General features: G+C 50.1%; 1 protein-coding gene across 3 annotated transcripts in view; it reads right to left on the bottom strand.

Annotated features, from left to right (window-relative positions):
• Positions 1-12,309, bottom strand: part of Aspscr1 (ASPSCR1 tether for SLC2A4, UBX domain containing) — a 39,170-nt gene that overhangs the window by 12,929 nt on the left and 13,932 nt on the right. For all 3 annotated transcript variants that reach the window (XR_004945650.1, XM_036196248.1, XM_036196249.1), the window contains exons 5-7: positions 10,518-10,575; positions 8,755-8,828; positions 7,985-8,414 (exon numbers count right to left, since the gene is read on the bottom strand). Coding sequence is in view for 2 of the 3 variants with exons in the window: in XM_036196248.1 (XP_036052141.1) it covers positions 7,985-8,414; positions 8,755-8,828; positions 10,518-10,575 (562 nt within the window). In the remaining variant the exon portion in view is untranslated. The remainder of the gene's footprint in view (positions 1-7,984; positions 8,415-8,754; positions 8,829-10,517; positions 10,576-12,309) is intronic.

The following is a 12,309-nucleotide window of genomic DNA, read 5'->3' as shown; positions in this document are numbered from 1 at the left end:
TGAAGGCCAGACTGTGTGAGCAGGGCATGTGGGGCAGGAAATCCCCAGAAGGGGAGGGGTAGGCAGGCCAGGGGCAGCCAGTCCTGCCCAGGAGGACCCAGGGCCTTTGATCAGGGTTGGCCCCTGTGCCAGCTGCTGGGGAGGCTGCAGGCATGGGGGTGTGTGTGCTGTGATCGGCCTGCAAGTGAGCTAGAGCTACAGGGCGGCCTCCTGGGCTGTGGAGGGACTTCAAAGGACATGGCCAGGGGGCGCCAGGCAGCCCCAGCCTCTCCCAGAGCCCAGTTCTGATCGCCAGTAAAACTACCTTCTAATAATTAATGTCTGACATCAAAGGCAGGAACCGCCAGGCTCTGTGAACCATCCTGGGCCTCAGTGAGGACCTGCCTGTATTTTATCCTGTCTCTTTCTTCTGAGTCTTTATTTAAATCCAAAAACCACACACAGGCAAAACATTAATGGGAAACTTGGAAACTCTTTTTGATTACTAAAGTGTACCTTTGAAGTTCCCCAAAAAAGTTCTGTTTTGTTCCCGTCCCCCTCCCCCCAAGACTGAGTAGGGACAGAAAGCAGATGCATGTGGCCAGCCAGCCCTCTGGGTGTGGGGCTGTTGGTGACAAGAAGCGCAAGGCAGAGGGCGGGGGACGCTCCACAATCAATCAGCTGCCCAGGCTCTCAGATCAAAGGCTGGAGGAACACAGGCAGAGCACAAGCACCCTCCATGGAACAACCCCTGCTGGCTGGAGGCTCTGGGTTCAGTGCTTAGGGCTGTGCTGGGATCCTGACACAGGGACAGTGACTGCCTATCTGGCAAGCTGACCAGGACAGCTGCTTTGAACTGCTGCACCCACTACACAGTACAGAAAATGGGGTTCAGTTGGCATGGAGGGAGCAAGAAGCTGAAGGCTGGCACCTTTAGGGTGGGAGAAAGACACAGCTACCCTGCCCCATAAACAGAGATGGCCACAGCCCTGGAACCAGCTATCCCTAACCACATGAATCTGCTTTCAATCTGACTCTGGACCCAGGAACTTCATACTAGTCAAACTTCACAAGGGTTCCTAATGATCAGCAAAGTTCCTAATGATCAACAAGTTCCTAATGAATCAGCAAGTTCCTAATGATCACCAACCATGGTTCCTAAAGGAGAAGTCAGGTGGTGCCACCATCCTCTCCATTCCAGGATGAATTACTCCACAAAGACAGTTTTGGGGTTCAAGGCCACCATGAGCAAACAGATAAGCAAGGCACTAAAGAGGTAGACAAAAGTGATCCCTCACCCCTATGGATACAGGTAACCAGCCCCCACCCTCTCATTTGTGGAGACAGTGAACAAGAGTGAAAGCCCCAAGCAGAAGTGTCTAGATAGGAGGTAATCAGGCTACTGGCACCAACACTATGACCTGGCCACTGGCCACCCAAGTAATAATGTCCCTGAGCAACAGTGACAGCCCCACAGTAGTGGACTCAAAGCACCTTGCCCTTTGTTCTAATACACACTATCATGCCCTCAGTCCCAAAGTCATGAACTGTCCTCAGAGCCACTGAGTGAGGGGCCACAACAGGGTCTGAGATTCCCTCTGCATGATGGCGACCAAGACCAAGGTAGCACAGCTCCCATAGTAATGGGCACAGGAGCTAAGCAGTTGAGGTCTAGACCAAGCACCATACAGGGAGATCTTTCCTCAACACACATTGGCCACCTCGGGAAACAAGGTAGGATGCAAGGATTAGCCATAAAGATAAACTCTCTGAAAAATGCACATCATCCAGATGAAGTGCCTTCCAAGAAGTGGGAAGTTTGATTTTGTTTTATTATAAAAATAAAACTCCAGCCGGGCTGTGGTGGCGCAAGCCTTTAATCCCAGCACTTGGGAGGCAGAACCAGGCAGATCTCTGTGAGTTTGAGAGGCCAGCCTGGTCTCCAAAACGAGTTCCAGGAAAGGCACAAAGCTACACAGAGAAACCCTGTCTCAAAAAAACAAACAAATAAACAAACAAACAAAAAAAAAAAAAAAAAAAAAAACCCTCCATGGACAGAAAAATCATCAAATGAAAAGTTCATCCTCACCCAATTTACAAAGGTACTGTTAGTATCCTAACACCAGCAGAAGAGTTGGGAAAGGAGAGTAGATACCACAGCTAGGCCTGCCTGAGCTGGCATGCATACTGGCTAGGCCCTGGGCCAGCTGGGCTGGTTTCACCTCCTCCCCATGTCCAACATGGGACTCTTGGTCTCCAGCCTGTCCTAGGGCTGCCCCTGGCCTCATCTACCTCCTCCAAAGTCCAAAGGTGCCTTGACCATCTCATTCTGGACAGGATGCTGAGGCAATGGGACTCTACCTATGGTGGGAGGGTGCAAGCAGACAGAGCCCAGGGAGGGACAGCCAGGACAAGTCAGCCAAAGGGTCAGAGAGCCCTCCAGAGGTCTAACCCTAACCCTAACCCTAACCTGAAGAAGCCACGCCATGATGCCATGCAAGTACATTCAGGATTACCCACATCATAGGTGATGTCAAGCCTTGAGAAGTACAAGATGCACAGCTGGACAGGCCCACAGTAGGCAGCACTGACCTTCCAAGACTGACGGCCCCTTTGGTAACTACTACCACTTCCAAGTTAGGGAAAACTACTTGCTCTTGGTATATCACAACCACGGGCCATCCTAGAGCACTTAGCCCAGGAGTCATGACATAAAATGAGCAGTGATGCCTAGGTCTATGCAACAGTAGTTGGGGCTGTTGTCCAAGTGTAGAGGAGTCTCAAGACCCTCGCCTGGGATTTCAGCCATTACTTTGTCCTGCCTTCCAACTGCGCGTGGCCTTGAAGTCTTGAGAGGGTTAGAGTGTGTAGAAGGTGGAATGATGGGAGGTGGGGCTCCACTGAGGCAGCTTTTGTTGCCATGCTGGGGCGGAGCCTTTCCATGATACAATTGCTCTTCCATTTGTAACCCTTCACTGATGGACTCATTCCTTTGTTCAGGGTTATACAAGGGGTGAATAAACTGCTCTACACATTGCCCCAGGAAAAGTCACACAACGTCAGGGCATAGACAGGGACTAGCCCCAGTTAATATTAAACTTTTTTGATTCCCAGGCTGGACAAAGAATGAGGGGGGAAAAGCACAGCTTGTCAGGCTATCTCCCCTGTGATTACAAATGCAAAGGTCAGAAATAAAACAGTTAACTTAAACTTACATGTGGCTGAAAATGAAACACATCACTGGTAACTGAGCTGAAAGAAAGAACGGCTTGACCCAGATTTACCCCAAATATAAGAGCTGAAGAGGACAGCGCTTACAGCCCACCAGAAGAAGCTGCCTGCAAACCTCAGCACCTATATCTGAAGAGAAAAATCTTAGAAAACTCAGGAGTTAACACCCTTAGCTTGATAAAGGTGGTTAACAGTGACATCATAGAATGGTCCCCTAAGGCCAAGGCAAGGCTTCCACTAGGATTACCATGACTCAAAGAACACCAGAGACAAGACAAAGAACAGAGACAAGACAGATCAGACATAAAAAAACAAGCCCAAGATGGTCAGAGACCCCAAAACAAATGAAGACATACTTCCTGGAACTAATAAAGGGTCATCTGTGACAGTGTAGCAGGAACTCTGATACTATTCGGCATACCACAAAAAGTAATCTCAAATGTCCAAGTCCTACGTTAAAGGACAGAAAAAACAACTAACTGCACAGAAGAAAATGTGAAGCTGAGGTGGCACAACAATGTGAAAACTAATTCTCCCCAAAGTAAACAGAAACTCAATATAACTCCATGCAATATCCAACAGCAATTTCTCAGGAACTTGGCTAACATCCTGAAAACTATTTGAAAGGATAAAGTCCTTGAAGAGACATGTCACTTTTGGCAAAGAGAGGCAACCATTCCAAGATGAGCCTAGGCTAGAACCAGCAGGGAGCCACTGGAAGGACAGCAGCCCTACAGACTGGGTGTCACAGGGACAGAGCAAGCAGGAAGCTGTGTAGCGGAAGACAGTGCTAGGAAACTGGTTAGAACATAACACTCAGTGGAAACCTAGCGAATCCATCTCATACTCTGTACATAGGACAAAAACTAATCCATGGAGTCAAAGGAAATCAAAGACATCACCTGATAACTCTGAAAGCACAAGGATCAAGAACAAAGGTTCCACAGGTCCAAGCAGCTAGCTTCTAGGCTTTCTGTGCAATGAGGGACACCACCATCACAGTCACAATGGCTCAGCTAACATAGCCCATGTGCCAGGAGCAAGGAAAACCAAAGTAGCTGAAGGACATCCGCAGCATGAAGGCAAAGCTTAAGCTACGAACTCCAGGAGGGATGTGCTCAACCACACTGACCAAAGACACAGTGTCAGGAAACACAACTCTAAGTACTCAGCACTCAAGAGTGCTTACTGCTCTTGCAGGGGACCTAGGTTTGACTCTCAGCACCCACATCTAGCAGCTTACAATTGCCTACCGCTCCAGAAGATCCAATGCCCTCTTCTGGCCTCATGGGTACTTATACTCAAATGCACTTCACACAAACACATACATACACAATTAAAAATAAAATACAGCTTTCTCTCTCTCTCTCTCTCTCTCTCTCTCTCTCTCTCTCTCTTCTTCCTCCCTTCCTCCCTCCCTTTCCACCCATCTCATTGGCAACTGTTAGATGTAGCCAACAGCCCAAGGCAATGAGGAGCTATAAGACTGCAGGCTGGTATGAACCATGTCAAGATATTGTCAGCATGCACAGCAGTACTGGGATCCAAAAGTGTGTTGGGTGGGAAGGAGGCAGGCAATGAGGTGAGTCGAACCACACAGTCTGTGTGTGTGGGGGGGTCTCCCTACACAGGATGGAGACACCCCCCCCAAAAAAAAAAAAAAAAAAAAAAAACACAGAGGATGCTGGGGGAGGCCAAACAACGGGGGAGAAAAGGATAAAGAGGAAAAAGGTACACAAGGCAGTGAAATGACCCCAAGAGACTCCCTCCCTAATGGTGGGCCTCTGTCATTATATCTGTGTCCAAACCTGAATGTAAGACATGGGTCTGGATGGTGGGGATGTGCCCTGTCAGCCTGTGCACTTCATGGGACATCCTGTCTCCAAACACTAATAACAGCAGCACCAGCAACCCTCCAGTGCCTCACCGTCGGGAATGTGAGCATAGTAGGAACAGGGCCACTCTGGAGAGAGGAAGGGCAGAGGAAAGAAGAGGTGTGCAAGTGGGGACACTATCTAACGTCAGCATCCCTTCAGAGTGAGACAAGTGACAGCTAGTCCCAGACTGGCTCCAGGGACTGGGTTTGAGGACCAGGAAGCTGCCTTGCTAATGATATCCCAGGTGGAAACTAAAAGAACTTCTCTCTAAGCTAGGCCTGGTGGCACTTGAATGGATGAAACAGGAGGGTCACAAGTTCAAGGTCATCCTGGCTACATGCTCAAGACTTACCTCCAAAAAGAAAAACAAAGTGGCTAAGGAGATGCCTTAGTGGTTATGACACTCTCTCAACAAGCATGAGGGTGGTATCTCAGGTCCCCAGAACCCACACAAATGCCAGGTTTGAGCCAGGCATCGGTGGCACACACTTTTAGTCCCAACACTCAGGAGGCACAGGCAGGCAGATCTCTGAGTTCAAGGTCAGCCTGGTCCACAGAGTGAATTCTAGGACATTCAGGGCTACACAGAGAAACCCTGTGTGAGGGGTAAGGGGGACACCAGGTGTGCATGACAGCCCACCTATAATTCCAGTCTCCAAAGGCAGAGACAAGGGATTCCCAGAATAGTCTAGGTAGCAAGATTAAGCCACATGGTGAGCTCTGGGTATGACTGAGGAACCCTGACTCAATGAATAGAGTGGAAAATTGATCAAGGATGATTACAGACATCAACCTCAGGCTTCCACATGCCTATGTACACATGTGCATACATATTCATACCCATCTCCACACCATGCACACTTTTACAAAACATGGATACATACATGTACACACATGAAAACATTAAAATAGCTGGGTGTGGTGGCACATGCCTTTAATCTTAGCACTTGAGAGGCAGAGGCAGGTGGATCTCTATGAGTTCAAGGCCAACCTGGTCTATAAAGTGAGTTCCAGGACAGTCAGGACTACACAGAGAAACCCTGTCATGAAAAATCAAAATAATAATAATAATTCAAATATTTTTTAGGAAAATAAATAATCATCTTTCCAAACAGCTGCTTTCCACAAGGCTCCAGGCCATGGCCACCTCATAGCCTGGCCCAGAGCTAACTTCAGGCAATATGCTGGCCAGAGACCCTCTCCAGCCCTTGGGCAAGAAACCACAGGTTTTGCTGAATGAAGTCCTGCTTGGCTGGACTCTGGAAGACTGGGGCTCTTCCCAGGACCAAGCTCGTGAAGGAGCAGAGCTGACAGGCCAGGAACTCCAAGTATTTTCTAAGGAAATCTTCAAGGAAGTTTTACTCATATAGGGTACTCTTGGGTTGCTCAGAGGACCTAAGGACAAGCAAATGCCACACCTGGAACCAAAAAAAAGTGTGCAGATGGAAACACTCACAGCACACCACTTCCCAAGAAGCCAGTGGAAGCTTCTGTCTAAGCCACAGAGTTCCAATGATGAGCCAAATAGAAAACCACACCAGCTTTGAGGGCAGTAACAGACCAACAGTGGCCCACACAATGTCCTCCTGCTGGATAGGGCCATCAGCCAATGTAGGGAAGAAAGAACTGGGCACTGACATGGCATGGACCTTCACCCCCACCCCTGGTGCAAAGACAGTTTCTGGCAGGAGTGCCTCCACAGGTTGGGAAAAGGTGCTCACAAGGCCACATTCTGGCCCATCAACTGTCCATAAAGAGTGATTCAAGCCAGTGGTGGTGGCGCACACCTTTAATCCCAGCACTGGGAGGCAGAGCCAGAACTGTGAGTTCGAGGCCAGCCTGGTCTGTAGAGTGAGATCCAGGACAGACACCAAAACACCACAGAGAAACCCTGTCTTGAAAAACAAAAACAAAAAAAAAAAAAAAAAGAGTAATTCAAAATAAAAGTATTCTCCCATTCCTTGAGTGGAAAAATTCATTCCCAGGATGGTATGATAAGGAGAATCAAGACAATGGGGTGAAGGCAACAGTAACAGCTGCAGCTCAAAGATGGACCCAGAATTAAGGTAAAGAGCTATGCCAGGCGTGGCAGCACACACCTTTAATTCCAGTACTCAGGAGGAAGAATCAGGCAGATCCTGTTCAAGGCCAGCCTGCACTACACAGTAAGTCCTTGTCGCAAAAAAACAAAAACTGGGAAAAAAGATAAAACTATTTTTGCAAAACTAGTTAAATAGGTTGTGCACTGCAATGGCAACACACAGCAATAGGTGCACTACATAGTAATAAGCTCTACCTCAAGAAAGCCCACCATACAGCACAGGTCATTCTAGACCAGGGACCACTGAGTGGGCCATTTTCTGAGGGCTCAGGAGAATGAGCTGCTCTCTCCTCCTAACTAAGATGAGCAGCGGCCAACAGCACTTTCCATGCCAAAGTCATCCCTACCAGCAGGCTCAAATCCCTGTTTTCAATGAAGTTATGGACACCCTGACCTATAGACAATTTCACTGCCTTTCTTACACAATTAACTCCTACCTAACACAATCTCCATCTATGCCTCAAACCTGCTGCCCAGTAACAGGAAGATGACAGGAAAGATGCCTGGCATGGGAATGCTCAAAGCCACTTTCACCTTATCAAAACCTCCCAACCAGGCAGAAGGTGGGTAGCTGCTATTCTCAGTCACCCCATGGGGGTACGCCAGGTTTAAAACCCCATGTAGATCATTCTGGGTGGCACCAGCATGCTGGTGGTGATATGAGCAGTTCCTATTTCCACATACTTAAATGGGAAGCTCAGACAGAACAGTCCTGTTCCCAGGAGATGCCCGCAAACCTGTGGCCACCATGGCCAGCATGGACAGCACTCAGTCTTTGTCAGGAGAAAGCCCTTACCGGTTCAGGCTCCTGCTGAGGCTCCTCACCAGGCTTTGACTTCTTAGGCTTAGAAGGGCCCCCAGGACCAGAGAAAGACTTGGGTGACTTGGCTGAAGGTGATGTCAGAGGTCTAAAGGACGCAGAAGAGCCCCCCAGCCGTTGCCCCCCACCAGAGAAGGGAACAAACGGGGCAGATGCAGACTCCTTTGTGCTTTGCTTTGCCTGAGCATCTGCTGGCTTTGGGACACTCCCAAGGCTGGTCCCTGAGGTGCTTGCATCACCCTGATGGTTCAGGTCTCCTCTGCTGAACTCCCCAGAGTTCAAAGGAAGCAAGGGGCTGCTGGATGCCTGGTCAGCTGACATGGAGGAGGTTGGACTTCCTGGGGCCTTGCTCCTGACTGCAATGGGCTCCTGTTTGCCCATGGTGTCATACTGCTTTATGACAAACCTGGAGAAATAGACAAGTAAGTGTAACACCATCGAGTGGTCATTCCCTCCTTCAGGGTCCCTTTTGAAACCCACGTGTCCTCTTTCCAGAGGAGAAAAGAGAAAATGGCTGGAAGGAGTGGTCCCTGAAGGCAGCTATGGTCACTAATCACCAAGAGTGCTGCACTACCTACATTCCTAACCTCAGGCACATTTTTCTCCCCAGTTTTTCCATATTTTCCACCCCCTTCCAGGCTTTCCACCTCAGACTCCGAATCCCAGGATTACAGGCATGTGCCACACCTAGCTCCCTTTCTTTTAACTAAACAGATCCCAAAGCCTAGAGACTCTGATGCCCCTACCTGATGGTGGCACTACCGCCTGTTAGGCCCAGTGACTGAAGTGTCGTGCTCTGCAAGGCAGCTCTACCAGTCACCTGCAAAAAAAAAAAAACAAAAGACACATAGGCCCCTGCCTGGATCCTCAAGCCTGGAACAACCCCTCTACCTACTGAGCTCTGGTTGGTAAAATCCCCCCAGGCCAAGGGCCAGTGTTGATCATGTACCCTCTCTCCACCCCCCTCAGCTGTCCTTGAAAGTCCCCACATTCTGTGAGAGCAAGTATAGTATACAACTGGTCTGCAGCTGGTGAGGACCTGCTAATCATCTGTCTCCTGACATGGCCTGGCTTCCTCAGCTGTGCACTGAGCCCACTATGTCTAGATGAGGCAGACTGAGCTGAGTTAGGATGCGCAGTGACCCAGAATCCTGTGCTCAGCCTTCAGTTATGCTTTGGGACTCACAGATGCCTCCTTGGCCAGCATTTTGGGGATGAGGGCAGATTGCAGGCCCCATACTCCCAATAACTCCCTGAGCTCCAGGCTCCACAGCCACCACTGGCCAACATCTCCACTGGGCCTCCCCAGTATCTTTCTTAGACCTTCATAGTTCCAGACCACCACACTACAGTCAGCTTCATGGCCCTCTACAACAATGGGCAAGAGGCAGCAGGCAACTTGAGCCTGGGGCTCCAGAGAGATAGGTCCCTGCATCAGGTCCTTCTCAGTACCACACAGGTGTCTGTCTACCAGGTCACAGAGAGAGTCCACCCTGTCTGGTAGACCAAAGGCAAGGTGGTGGTACCCACTCTTCAAAACTCTTTGAGCTTTAGGAGCCCCAAATCAGAATGCATGGTCTCCCATGCTCTTCTGGCCTGGCCAGGGGGACAGACCCTTTCAGCATACCATCTGACTGGGGCAATTACTCTACTATTGCCAGCCTCAGCTACTTCAGAAACACTGCCCAGTCTGTCTAGGTCCTCCCTTCTCCCAGGCCACTTCTGACAACTCAGCTCAGGGCAGAGAGGGCTGAGGCAAGACTGACCACATCCACTGAAGAGCTATCCACAAGGGCAGACAGTCACACATAGCACGAGACCCAGAGTATGTGACCAAGCAGGATGATCAGGCTGGGGTCCCTGGGGTCCTATGATCCATCTCTTCACAGGAAGAATGTGGTCAGAGCAGCCTCCTCAGCCTCCAGGGGGTCCTCAGAGTTCCTCATGCCCCACACAGCCTTGGGTTGAGGAATCTCAAATGGGAATAACAGAGAAAGTCCTGTCCCACCCCAGGGCCTTCCTGAGGACCCGCAGGAACAGCATGCCTCTGCCTAAGCCAGGACAAGGCACCGGGCCAGGGAAGAAACAAAAAGCCCCTGTGAGGTCAGGGGACCCAGAGCTAGGAGGGTCCTCATGGTGGCGGGAGGGGCTGGCGGGCCAGCACAGACTCTGCCAGCTTTGCCTGCGCCACGCTGCACTCAGTTTTGAAAAAGATCAAAACACGGAGCAAAGCAAATATTTACTAAAATGAAACCACTTTTGTGGCTCTCCGGCTTTGAGAGAAGCTGAAAAAACAAACAGGGCACTGAGGAGCTTCAGGAGCAGCCCAGGCGGCCGTGGTGGCTTCCACTGGAGCCGGCTGTTCTGCTTTTTTCCACAGAACACATCATGCTTTCAGGAGCTGTTGCTCCTGCCACTGCTTTGAAGACTCAAGTCAGTGAAATTTCCAGGCTGGAAAGTGGGCTGTGCTGCTGGAGTGTAGAAGAGCAGTCGGGTGGCCAACACCTACCTCATCCCTCATGTACACACAGACAGGGGTCCTCTCCCCCAGCTGCTGCAATCGCTCCCTGTAAAGAGAAGAAAGAAAACATCAGAGCCCACTGCAGGGGAGAGCAGAGACTTCAGGACCCCTAGCCCAGCACTGTGTAAATTCCTGGGATCCAGGCTCAGGGGCTCAGCCCTCTGCTAGCCATTTCCAGCCTTCCTAATTCTCTCCTCTAGCCCATAACCTTCAGAAGGAGGCAACCAAGGGCTGCATGGAGCCCCAAATAGGGCCTCAGCCATCATCACATGGCCAAGGATTCCTCCTAACCCCTCCAGCCAAAAGGCCACCATATGGCACAAGACCTGAAGGGAATAAGCAGGCCTACCCCCATGCTGCACATTGCCAACATCATCTCACAAAACCTCCAAGCAGTCTGGAGGGTTCTGGGTCTAGCCTTTTTTATCTGGAACTGCCTCTAAGAGCTGACACCCAAGACCAGCTCAAGACACAGATCCATTCAGCAGACTCTAAGCAGTCTAGGTTCTCAAGGCTATAAGCACTGCCATGAGCTATTATTCCATTAGCCCAGACCCCAAAAGGGAACAACAGGACTGAGGGAGGGTAGCAATCTCCCAGAAGGGGTAGAGAATATCAGTTCTTGACCTGCAGGCAGCTTGAAGCAATAGCCTGCAGCAATGGTCCAGGCCCTGAAGGACTGGACTGTACTAAGTTGTACTGGATTCCACCATATCCTAGCCATGTCTCTTTGGTGCTGGAGAGCACAAGTGTCCTTTTGTGCCTGGACACAGAAAGTGGGAGTACTGTGCCCTCCTATGAAGAACAACCAGATGTCCACAGGGTTAGCTCCCAAGGTGATAGTTACCCAAACCAGAATGAGAGATCTGGTCTGCCCATCCTGTACAGCAGTCACACACAGCACTCAGCTCCACTGATCAGCTGAGAGCAAAGGCAGGAAAGGGCTGAAAAGCACCACAGATGGATGATAGACATGGTGGGCGCCTGTCCCCGCTCTCCCATTCTCTGTCATTCTCACTACCTTTCAAGCAGTGTCCCTGAGGGCTAAGCACTTGGACCCTTTCTCTTCTCTCCACATATTGCCACTCTGCACATGGAAGCCCCAAGAGGCACCCAGCGGACACTGGCTGGAACCAAACACAGTAAGACACCACAGTAACACCCCGCCCCAACACACACACACACACACACACACACACACACACACACACACACACAGTTTTTGCTGACACAAGGTGACTAGTCGGGGACAGATGACTGGCTGGCCCTGAGCATTTCCTCTGCCAATGCCCATGACAACTGAATGGGAGTTAGTTCCTGCATCTAAAGATCCCATCTCAGACCTTAGCGAAAACATGCTCAAGTCAGTTATTCTCCAAAGGAAAAGGGAAGAGTTGGGCCCGGGGGCAAGGACTAGGCAAAGGAGACAAAGGAGAAGGCCACAACCCATCCATGCCTCATGGTCATTATGGCCCAGACAGACGGGCAGAGTCAGGACAAAAGGATTAGGTAAGTGTTGGGCTTGGACAGGGTAGGGCAAGGAGAGCAGAAGTCAGTAAGTGAGGACCATCTAGATGTAAAACACAATGCAGTACCCTTCTAGGTGTCCTTACCTGGGGCATTACAGAATAAACAGATAGGGGCAGAGCCCAACATCAAGTTATTAGACAGTGGGCAGCTTGGATGTGTAGCTTCTCCAGAGCAAGCATCAAGAGGATCAAATTCCCTCATGCAGAGTCTGAGAGGAGTAGTGTGTAAACATGCCATGTGGTCACAGGCC

Source organism: Onychomys torridus, chromosome 8 (assembly GCF_903995425.1).
Source record: "Onychomys torridus chromosome 8, mOncTor1.1, whole genome shotgun sequence".
NCBI classification, from domain to species: Eukaryota; Metazoa; Chordata; class Mammalia; order Rodentia; family Cricetidae; genus Onychomys; species Onychomys torridus.
The sequence above is the reverse complement of the archived record's forward strand: the minus strand, read 5'-3'. Positions and strand labels throughout refer to the sequence as shown.